A 12,435-nucleotide genomic window follows, 5' to 3' on the forward strand; every position below is an offset into this window, starting at 1 on the left:
TGCAGTTGAAACACTACAACAAAACTATAATCAAGCAAAACTATATAAATAACTAACTTCATAAATAATTTAAATTCAATATTTTAATGTTGGCAGACCTGAAGAACGCATGAAATGTCACCATAACAGTCTCCTGCTCTCTGTTGGGTCATTTTTATTTTTTTCAGCAATAATGTGATTCATTTCATCAAATCATAACATAACATAACATAACAATCATCTCTTTTGTAACTGTATATTTGTTCAGGTAGGTTTTCTATCAAGTGGTTTTAAATCCCATTGAATCGTTTACAAAACAACAAGGCATAAAATTTCAAAAATATATCCCCACCCATAAATAACAAGATCTAAAAATATCATAATTTTTCCCCTTTATCTTTTTTAATAAAATATAATCTCAACAAACTGGAGGCCTGTGCTGCCAACCCTTGGCAGCACATTGGAAAAAAACATCCCGCCTTGGATCCTTTAAAATTATTACAAAACTATTATTAAGTTTTCTACTCTTTGAAAACTAGTATGAAATCAGCTTTATGCTTTATGCTTTGATTTGTTTTGCTTTGTTTACAGCTCTGAAGATAAAGTTGGCTATTGTCTCCGAGGATAATGTAGTTGTTTTTTCTCATCAAGTTAACACATGTAGCCTCCATACAATTTGTGACGGCACACTCATTTACTCCTTTTCTCATAATTAATTAAAAACAGATACATTTTCCCAGTGGTTATGTCAGAAAATCTGAAGTACATACACAACAGCTTCAATAACTAAAATGAACTTGGACTACAGTAGATATGGTTTCATCACTGCTTGTGATTTTAGTGAATCTGCTGATGGAATACTTGGCTATGGATATTGAGTGTGTGTTTGTGTTTATGTGTCAGCAGTACAGTGTATGTGTAGGTGGGGATGTTGCTGCAGTTGTCTAAGTAGCTCCTCTTCGGTCGGTTCCTCAATGTGTTCTCTGAAGACCGAGACAGAGAAGAGATACAGACAGAGACAGACGAGAGACAGAGACAGAGACAGAGACCGACGAGAGAGAGAGAGAGAGAGAGAGAGAGAGACCGAGACAGACAGAGAGAGATGGACAGAGTCAGACCGGCAGAGACAGAAAAAGAGAGTCAGACAGAGACAGAGACAGAGACAGAGAGAGAGTGAGAGAGAGACAGAGAGAGGTCAGAGACAGTTTAGAGGAAAAATTGAATTAGGCAATGGCAAATTAACAAATGCAATAAAATAATAATACAATGAAATTATTTAAGATTCAACATGTTAACAGAACAATGGGCTATTTTGACTACACACATTCTATGCTTGGAGGTTTCCTATCAAGTGCAAACGTAGCATTTTAGGCAACATTAATCTTGTCAATCTTGTACAGATCATCATCATGACCCCTTGAGTACAGCAAATAAAAAAGGTCACGCTTTTTATTTGACTGCCAAAACCTACAGATACGCATGTCGATGTGGGATGGCTTACTTAAACATGAGTTGCACTGAGGTCTCGTATCTCGTCCTCTCCATGTCTGTCACCGAGCAGCTGTGACTGCGGTCCCACTTGTAGATGAAGTTCTGATAAAGAAAAGGGTGGAGATCTGAGCCACCCTGAATACTTTTGCTGCTCATCCGTTGTGCAGTGATTTAACTGATTCAGATTAATTTTAAACAGCTTTTCACAATTTGAGTCGTTTCTCAACAATGAATACAAATGCATCTCTCTCTACCACCCTCTCTAAGTTCCCATCCGTCCATTCATTTTTAATATTCAACAACTATTCAATCACTTTTTTATTTAAACAAAGAAAGTACATTTCAAGCTCAGTTAGAAACCCACTGGGCGTGTTAAAAACCACACCACCCACCATGACATAAATTCCATCCATCTCATGGGTAACGTGAACCTACCTCTAAAATCAGCGCCACAAACAAGTTGACCCACATCACGGAGGAGGTCAGCCACCAGCACACAAAGTACACCTTGGCCCACCTGGAAGGACACAACCAGAAACCGTCAGCAGGAGTACCAGCCACAGCTCCTACTACCAGCACTACCATCCAGGCAGTAGGACCTACTCTGTTGTGTATCTGCTATAGGCGTCCATGAAGGCCTGCCAGTTGTTGACCACCATGACGTTGTATAGGAGGATGATGGCTGCCTAATAGAGAGAGGGAGGGAGGGAGTGAGGGAGTGTTGAGTAAGTGAGTAGGGGGCAGAGGGTGCGGGTGATTTTGTTAATGTTGTTCCATGATGGGACAACGTTACTGAATGTGACGGATATTTCGGGTTTTACTCACGGCAAAGTCATCAAAGTTGTTTGGCCAGTATTCTAGCTGTTCATAGGTACCGCAGGTCGTGGTGTAGTTAGATGTGATGTTTTCTATTGTGGAGTTAGAGATGATACTGTTGGAGGAGGAAAAATAGTAACAAATAGCAACCGTCATCAGGATTAGGACAGGAGAGTGAAGTAGTTAATATGAAAAGGACTGAGGAGTTTTTGTCAGTAAATGTGTAATGGGATACCTCATCGTGGTCGGAGGCTTGATCGCTCCCTCAAAGAGCCAGATTCCAAACACAGCGAACACGTAGAAAACCACCTGCAGGGAGACAAAGCCAACCGCTCATGAATGACACGCTTCACTGCTGCCTTGACTTACAACCAGGAGACACCGTGAGGTTAAAATCTGGGTAAAGTGCAGTTTTTTTTTTTTATCTCCATAACACAAAAAAATAAAGAAAAATCTGAAAATAACATAACTGCAAGGACTATAATATTTTAAGATAAGATAAGACAACTCCTGAAAAATGTATGTGCAAGTGAAATAATCAATGTGGATACTACTTGAATAGAGTGACAAACCAAGTAGTGGCTATGAAAATATCAAAAGTTTATCAAAGTGGGAATATCAGCTAGTGCATTATCAGTTGGTAGCCCTGGGGCCATGGCACAATATCTTATAAGTACCTTGGTCAATGTTTGATGTCAATAAAGTGAAGTAGAGCAAAGATAGTTTCGGTAGATGTGGGATTAGGCAAAATCTCAAAATAAAATGCAAACCACCACTAAAATTACAATATAAACTTGATGAGACACAAGCAGGTGGATATCTATTTCTACATCTGACCCTTATATTTAAAGGTCTCGGCGAATATAATTAAATTACAAGAAGCCAAACAATCAAAATTGCTCTATATAGCCACTAGATGGCGACGAAGGGCAAAAGGCCCCATGGACCAGTGCATCCTTAATGATTATATTGAATTGATATGTCCTTAAAGTATAACTAGCAATCACAGCCCCACAAAGTATAGCAGACACCTTTTCATTTTAGCTTCTAAAAATATACTAACATTTTTATTTTGTAGGGGCTACGACTTGACTTGATTTTTCTCCTTGATTATGAAATGAATAGCAGTGGCGGTTCTCTATGTAAGCATATCCTGGTTAACAACAGCAAAACAAGAAACTTGAAGAGAAGTGTGAGAGAACACTCACCACCAGTATCCCAGCAAAGGCGCGGAGGTTCTTCACGAGGTCAAGAAGAGTGCTGGCGACGAGATTCATGAGCTGAGACCGACAGAGAAGAACCATCAGAAAGGTATAAGGCCCACACAATAGGATTCTATAAACAAGTTACCTGACCCATCACTAAATCTACTGAATAATTAACGATATAAATGATAATTAATGATAAACTGTCATGGTTCCACTTTTAGTTTAGGTTCAAATTACATTCGAATTTGCGTTTATTTTGTAACATCAACCCTTATTTCCCGTTTTAGGTATTTTACTGGTATATAACTACTTCTATGAATGGTGAATTGATGGGGTTACACAAAGGCTTCTTGTATTATTTGCTAATGGGAAACGCAACAGCCGTCACAACTGTACCTTGATGTCTGGAATGATGCGCAGGAAGCGGAAGACGATGAGCAGGTTGATCAGACGCACCATGTCCCACAATGACATCGCATGAGATATGGGCTGCCTGGGGGACAGAACGACAGGCAGAGAGACAGACAGACAGGCAGAGGGAGACAGACAGACGGATAGGAAGTCAGAAAGACAGCCAGGTAGAGAGAAAGACAGACAACAGGCAGACAGAGAGACAACAAATGCATGTGATTGCAAGTTTTTAAATCAAACCTGAAACTATACCAAATCTCAAATTAATTCAGTGTGATAGCAAAAAGAAACATACCACTTGGAAAAGGGAACACTGTAGTTGATCAATATAGTGATCTGCAGCACCTGACGGAAACATATTAAAAACATTATAACAGAATATTGACAATGACAGTTTTCAGCACATTGTTATGTCGTTATCATGCCTGATAGTCCATAATCTGCTACAGCAGCGAAGAGTATTGCCAGATAATAAATGTCTCCAGGAGGACGTGTTGGCTCTTGTCATAACAGGGTTAAAAACAGGGCAGTCCTGATGTGTGATCGTCTTACCATTAGCAGGATTGTGAGGAAGCCATCAAAGATGTTATTCCGGTAGGACAGGTAGCCTTTCAAGCCAAAAGCTAGAAGCTTCAGAGACATCTCCAGCAGGTACCAGAAGATGAAGCAACAATTGATCACCTGTAAATGAAGATGGAACAAAATAACATATTCAAACTATTTCTTTTTTATTGTAAAAAGAAACAGAATATTTCATAGCATTTGGTTAATACTCGTGGATTATCTCCATTGTAAGTGAAGATTTTAATTGTGTGTAGTTCAGTAAAAGCAATGGTTGCTATCACAAGACTACCTTCGTGTGACATCTGCAATACAAATAAATAAGTAAGAAATGTATTTTATTTAGAGCTATTGCATTTACATGCAACAATTAATTGATTTATTAAAAACCAAATCAAATCAACCAAGTATATTAAAAACGGAATAAGACCAGTGTCAGAAAATGACCGACCTCCAAGTAGTAATCATTTCTCTCTGCAGTAGACTTTTCGGCATTCAACACCAATATTGTCTGTTGGGACAAAACAACAAGTTATGTTCAGGAACTTATTGGTGCATTGCCGTATACACACAAAGCAAACAGAACTTACGCATATGCAGATGACGTTGGCCAGTGCAACTGCATTGCCGGCCAGAGTTGTGTAGTAGTGACTGAAGATAAACTGGATCTTCTGCAGGCAGGTGTAGTTATACTGTGGTGGGGCAGGGTGCTGTAGGGGAATACACACACACACACACACACACACACACACACACACACACACACACACACACACACACACACACACACACACACACACACACACACACACACACACACACACGCACACACACGCACACACACGCACACACACGCACATGCACACACACACGCACTCACTCACATGCACACACACACACGCACACACACACGCACGCACGCACGCACATGCACACACACACACGCACACACACGCGCGCCCACACACGCACACACACACACACAAATGAAAAAAAAATAGAAACTCAAATACAACGCAGGCTAGTGAAGGAAGGTGGTTCACCTCAAACCCCAAAGCCCACACTCATCCTGAGTACACCGTTGAGCAGTATGCCTCTCTGTTACCTGCTCCTGTATCTCAATCTTCACTATAAGGCCCAATCCCACTTCTTCCCCTAACCCCTTCCCCTTCCCCCTTCCCCTTACCCCTTCAAAACAAGGGGGAGGGGTAAGGGGAAGGGGTAAGGGGTAGAAATGGGATTGGGCCTAAGTAGCTTTGAACAAAGGCGTCTGCTAAAGAACCAAGAACCTACTGTTGCATTAGATGAACGGTAAAGAGGGAGAGGGATGGAGCAGCTGTACCTCTTTGACCCGGTCCTTGTCCAGCTGTTCGAATAACGTCCCAAAGGCCTTGTGATCCATGTGCACATCGGATGCACGCTGCTGCACTTCCTGGAAGCGAAAGAGAAGGTGGTGTTATAGAAGCAACAGTGCAGAATGATGGCGGTGAAGGGAGTACACCAGGTTAGATATACAATATAGAAGGAAAGAATAGTTTAAACTCTACAATAAAAAAAATACGTAAATCTTATGAAAGTGCAGCACATCCTCCACTACAGTGGCTCCCTGTGTTAGCCCTGACCTTGATGATGGCAGCTCTGTAGTAGGACTTCATGTTGACCTTGTACATGACCTCCAGCACGGTGTCCACACGAACCTGCTCACTGTGGGGGAACAACAAAGCTAGTAAGACCCAGCACAGTGACCCAAAGCTGGGAAATAAATAAAAAGAGGCAAGCTTGTGTCCATTTGTGTTTGTGCGCGCCTGTGTGTGTGTGTGTTTCTATGTGCCTTTTTGAGTCACACCAGGATGGGCCACTTCATAGGTGAAGACCAAGGGCCCTATTTTGCATCCAGCGCAATTGACTTTCTACACGCGTGTGCGTTCGTCTATATACATACACGACGGCAGCCCTGGTTCCCTGGCAGCGGAGCACCTGGAAGGCCGCCCTGATCCCCAGACGTCTCCGCAGGATGGAGGTCTGCACCGACATCTAGAGTCAGACAGACACACACAAAGGGGTCAGACAGACAGACACACAGGGGGTCAGACAGACACAAAGGGGGTCAGCCAGACAGACACACAGGGGTCAGACAGACAGACACACAGGGGTCAGACAGACAGACACACACAAAGGGGTCAGACAGACAGACAGAGACAAAGGGGTCAGACAGACAGACACACACAAAGGGGTCAGACAGACAGACACAAGGGGTCAGACAGACAGACACAAAGGGGGTCAGACAGACAGAGACACAGGGGTCAGACAGACAGACACAAAGGGGTCAGGTAGACAGACAGAGGGGTCAGACAGACAGACACACAGGGGGTCAGACAGACAGACACACAGGGGTCAGACAGACAGAGTGGGCAAATGCGAGAGCACAGGCTACTGCTAATAGCTGAAAACGACAGAAACGGTTTGTAACAGGACGTGACGACTCACCATCAGGTATCCCCTGAACTGGTTATATATGATGGCGGTCAGCAGGTTCATAAGGAAGTACGTTCCTTGAATGCAGAAAATAACAAAATCAGCTTTTTCCCTCTTCTCCCTCTCCCCTAATGCATACGTTTCTAGAAGGGTAGAGCTAGAACCAATAGCTTACCGAACACACTGAAGGTGATGAAGAATATGGAGTATGCTCTGTTCAGGGTATAGGCAGGTATCATCACTGTGATGGAGACAAAGACGCACATTTGGGTTTACAACCATCATCCTCATCCTCTTCCATCCAGATGCGATGGACCATGGATACACTGGCCCTCGGCTAGCGTGCTAGGAGCTCAGGAAACAGGGGTACCGTCAGGGTTGTTGGCTGTGGTGAGCAGCACCAGCAGAGACGTGATCGCCTGGGGCAAGTTCCTGAAGTACAACCCCCACTCGCCGTTCCTCTCCGGCTCCTGGAAGGCAGGAGAACAGCAGGAGGTAAGGCTGAGAGATCAATGAATGACGGAAGAACCGTCTGCTTTGTAAGGTGTTGTTGTTGTTGTTGTTGATGCATTTACCAAAGGAACGGAATATTACAAATGGGAAACCCAGATGTTTTTCCAGTGCTGACTTGAAATATGTGCAAGAAGCGAACTGAACAATGGGAGCAGTGAAGGGGATGATACAGTAAATAGTATATTGATAAGAAAAATATAAATAAAGAATCCATGTGGCCATACAGTAAACAATATATTGTTTGTGTTACGCTACCCCCTATTCATCACTATATATCATGTTTTACGGCGGTGCTTAAGATCATCGTCAAATAAATATGTTGTATGCAATGAATATTGAATTCATACATTCTCAGAATTCTAATCAAGCACCCTCCTACTGCCCTTGACTAATTCCGAATGACAGGACAAACCTGGGAAAAGAATAATCCAGAAGACACATACTACTGCCTTGAGTAAGTATGTCAGGAACATGTCTAAGCCTGGGGTTAGTGAAGAGGCGTGAGTGGTATTACTGTCAGGCAGGGTGTGGAAGGCAAAGTGCTGGGACTCACGTCTGTTTTGGCAAACAGCAGCATGCCTATCATAGTGAAGAGGCACAGGTGGAGCGCCAACAACAGGATCACACTGGGGACCGAGGGACAGAGACACATGAACAGAGAGACAGAAGGTGAATAGTTGTGGTTGTGAGTCGCTGAAGGACCATATCGAAACCAGTTGGGTTTCGACTGCCAACACGTGGAACCAAAGAAAGAGAAGTGAGAGCACGATATGCGAGATGTTAAGAAAGACCAATTTTAAGCGTTAACAGTCTCGCCTATCCATCGATGTATCTACCTATCCATTCATGCATTTGTTAAGATAAATGGAACATTCCTGGGAAATAGTTCCCCATGTTTAAATTCAGAAGCATTTCCAAAACAGGTTTAATGATTCCCACAGAGGGGAGAAGGAGGGAGGGAGAAGGGAAAAGGAGAGGAGTCACCTGGCTATCTCTGGCAGGGTCCGCTTGATGCACTTCAGGGTCTTTTTCATCAAGGACGAGTTTTGGAGGAGGAAAAAAGGCCGCAGCAGGCGCCGTACTCTCAGTTTCTAATGATAGGGTTAGGATGCAAGGATCAGCTGAAATGGATAACTTTAGTAGCTTTACATTAAAAACATCCGTCATTCTTCTTTTTGACTAATGCCATTACTCAGGGATAACCACACGTAGACTTCGGCCATTGGGGTTCGAACCGACAACCTTTTATCTGTCCGTCACCCTGAACACTATTCTATCACGCCCGTGTACTGCATGCACGACTACTGATACAGTTGTGAGACTCACCTCATCACATTCCATGCTGATGGACAACATCCAATCAATGATGGAGGCAGTGATGACCACGGTGTAGCCCATCAGCCATTTGCTCTTCCTGAACTCCTCCCACCCAATCAGATAACTCTGTCGATAGCAAAAGGACATTATTAGCTTGAAGCAAAGCCCATCCCCTTGTTGCGGCTTCATATGTTTGGTCTGAAGCTTTCAAATAATGTGTCAGCTATGAATAAAAATAAGGTGTACAGTGTGTGCGCGTGTGTGTGTGTGTGTGTGTGTGCGCATTTGTACGTGCATGCGTGTGTGTGTTTGTGTGTGTGTTAGTGTGTGTGTGTGTGTGTGTGTGTGTGTGTTTATGTCTGAGTGTGTGTGTGTGTGTGTGTGTGTGTGTGTGTGTGTGTGTGTGTGTGTGTGTGTGTGTGTGTGTGTGTGTGTGTGTGTGTGTGTGTGTGTGTGTGTGTGTGTGTGTGCCTGCTTGTACTTTGACAGCGAGGTCCAAGGTGAAGACCAAGAGGCAGAGGGCCTCTATGCCTTCAGTGAGGCCGCACGGGGGCTCCCAGGGCGGCAGGCGGTACCGGGGGTCCGATGAGGTGGAGAGGGAAGAGGGCTGCTCCACAAACGCCAGCAGCAGCACCACCGCTATGGCCAAGCCCAGACCCCTGGGAACAGGTGGAAGGAAGGAAGGAAGGAAGGAAGGAAGGAAGGGAGAGAGAGAGGGGGGGGAGACGGAGAGAGAGAGAGAGAGAGAGAGAGAGAGAGAGAGAGAGAGAGAGAGAGAGAGAGAAAAAAGAAAAAAAAAGAAAGAGAGAGAGAAAGAGAGACAGAGAAAGAAAGAAAGAAAGAAAGAAAGAAAGAAAGAAAGAAAGAAAGAAAGAAAGAAAGAAAGAAAGAAAGAAAGAAAGAAAGAAAGAAAGAAAGAAAGAAAGAAAGAAAGAAAGAAAGAAAGAAAGGGGTGCCGCCGGTGTGGATATTACATCCCCTTGTAAGATCCCAAAGGGATCTACAGATACTGTACATGTCATCAACGAGCAGGTTGAGGGTTAGGGGCCCTCTAGCTCAAGGATTCCACCAGCTTAGGCTGTGGACACTGGGGGATTCGGACCCCGTTCCTGACTGTCAGGAGTCCAACGTCCTGGCTAGAATCACATCCTGTCTCCCATCCTGGAAGGCGGAGGGAAACAGAATCACGGAGGAGAACGCGTGACCCACAAAGACTTACCATTGACAGAGCCTTGAGTAGTACCAACGATGGAGGCGCAGGGAGCTGGCATCTACACGGTGGTTGATGGACCGATACTGTGGGCGTCAAACATGCACCACACACACACACACACACACACACACACACACACACACACACACACACACACACACACACACACACACACACACACACACACACACACACACACACACACACACACACACACACACAGCTTAGCATGTGCGTCTTTCGACATTAAAGTGCAGACAAACTTCTTCTGTTGATAAATACAATTGTGTGTGGCTGCTTAGAGTTAAAATCCAATCTCTGTCTTGAACAGCGTTATTAATCAACCAATTATTACCATTACGTTACATTACTTTATTTGACATGTAATGGTAATATATTTCCATACCTCCGCTTGATTCTGAATCTGCAGGTATGCATGTATTCATTTAGACAACGATTTATAGAAAGGAAAATGGCAGAAAGTGTTCTTATTGTCAAATCGGTTCCATTCCCAGGATGAGTTTCTCATCCTGGGAATGAGTGTGTCTGTCCAAATATCATTTATGGGCCACAATTTCCAAATCACATTACAAACAACCAAAATAATGGAGTAGGAGGGTAAGATATAAGTGTAGCCCTACGTGTATTGCGTCCTCTATGAAAACCACCGCTTGTTGCATGTAGAGAGCCTCGTCACCTGTGGAAAAAAGCAAGGAACAGGTAAAAGGTGAATCAGGCTGTCGATATGGACAGCTCAGCATATCCCCAACATATATAAAGCAGCTTCAAACATGGACGTTTGTTTTGGGGATGGTTGCATGGGGAGATCAGAATAGCCTGGCTGGGAAAGAAATTCTGATGACTGTTTTTTTTTTTTTCCCTATCCAGTGTGCTACGTACTAAGAATGTGACTAAGTCCTCGACTTGAGTTTCCCTTCATACAGACAGTTTTTTGAGTCACACTAGGATGAGTCACTTCATAGGTGAAGACCAGAAGTCATTTTCACAGCCAATTTCGGAAAGGGCGGTGCAGGTTTTTGCAGATGTGGTTTGTGGTGCTGCGGCAATGCATTGGGTCTTCCTAAGCACATACATTTTTCAAAAAACGTTGGGCTATTGTGTTAATAGCCTATGAATAGGTTAAAAAATGAACACCGGCCAATGTCCGGTGCGTTTGGGAATGACCAGTTAGGAGTGTTATTGAAATCATTTGCGTGTGGATTATAAAAATCAGATTGGGATAAAGAAGCCCTTCTAAAGGTGAATTGTGAACCCTGCTGTCTATGAAATGACTTAATATGTTAAGGCTACAGGTTATGGCATTGGCGTAACACCCACACTGACAAGCCCGTTTGTTTAGGGTAGTAGGCAGGCACTGATATCTGATTATCCTACATATGTCATTCCAAAATTACTTTAATAATCAACACAATACTGGTAAGCCTCACAAAGTGCAATTTTCCGAACTAATGACAAATCGGATTGCCACATAACCAATGCAATATGTATGTTGTGCATTGGGCTTCAGGAAGTTCAAGGGGGAAACATAAGCAAAACACAGGGGGTATACGAGGTCCAGGGGATCAGACTGCTCCAGTCCAACTCACCTCCTTTAACCGGACACGACTCGTTATCGCCGACTGAGTTAGGCGATCTGGTTCCGAACCCGGGAGACCCATTATCGGGATGTCCATGTTCTGCTGAGCCCGAATTGGCGCCGTAGTCCTGCGGAACGACGTTAATGCTTCCAGTAGCCAGTAGCGTATCTGTTTCCATTCAGGAAACGTAGTTAGACGTATACCTTCAGATCACAAGAAGTTTCTGATCGGGTGTACTGATCATGCTTTACAGTTTTTGTGTTTTAAAAAAAAAAGTACAAGAAAACTCGTGACGAGCCGAGCTAGCCAGAGGAAAAGTGTTTTTTCTATAGGAAATGTCGCTCGTGTGTTCCTCCTCCCACCCCTGGCTATCCTGATGCGGCGCCTCGTTTCTTCACTGCTGTTTGCGACAGCGCAGAGGCGGCCAATTAAAAACACGCACCTTTAGCTCTGCACCCATGTCGGAAAATCTTTGTTTACAAAGTAACGTTTGGAGATTGTGTTTTGTAAAGACAATAAAAGGAGTGATCAATTTAATGCAAATTGTGAAATAGACATATACATTAGCCTATATCTTATTAAATTGAGTGGAAGTGAATGGAAATAATTGACAACAAAGACAGTGTGCAAGCAAAGTGACTTACTGGGTAGGATAATAGTGACAAACAAGCCACTTATTAATACATTTAAATGTAAGACTTTAACGGCCTGCAGACATTGTGGATCCCGAAGTCGTAGTTTATTGTCTCCCTCTCTGATAAGATGCAAACTTTTATTGACTTGGCTCTGAATAATAGGTTGTATTTTATTTAAATGTACCACTGACATTATGCTTTCATTTCTTTATACAACT

At 43.4% G+C, this 12,435-nt stretch overlaps 1 protein-coding gene across 1 annotated transcript; it reads right to left on the reverse strand.

Annotated features, from left to right (window-relative positions):
• Positions 1-137: 137 nt before the first annotated feature.
• Positions 138-11,984, reverse strand: tpcn2 (two pore segment channel 2). The gene is made up of 25 exons (XM_060070768.1): positions 11,592-11,984; positions 10,626-10,681; positions 9,991-10,067; positions 9,253-9,430; positions 8,781-8,897; positions 8,439-8,545; positions 8,008-8,080; positions 7,312-7,411; positions 7,117-7,182; positions 6,954-7,018; positions 6,409-6,500; positions 6,089-6,170; positions 5,809-5,898; positions 5,057-5,176; positions 4,918-4,977; positions 4,458-4,586; positions 4,201-4,250; positions 3,891-3,987; positions 3,495-3,566; positions 2,522-2,595; positions 2,296-2,401; positions 2,074-2,156; positions 1,906-1,987; positions 1,481-1,572; positions 138-962 (listed from the first exon to the last, which is right to left on the reverse strand). Exons 1-25 carry the CDS (start codon positions 11,758-11,760, stop codon positions 872-874), a joined length of 2,328 nt encoding a protein of 775 aa, XP_059926751.1. The 5' UTR covers positions 11,761-11,984; the 3' UTR covers positions 138-871.
• Positions 11,985-12,435: the final 451 nt, after the last annotated feature.

Source organism: Gadus macrocephalus, chromosome 14 (genome assembly GCF_031168955.1).
Source record: "Gadus macrocephalus chromosome 14, ASM3116895v1".
Taxonomy (NCBI): Eukaryota; Metazoa; Chordata; class Actinopteri; order Gadiformes; family Gadidae; genus Gadus; species Gadus macrocephalus.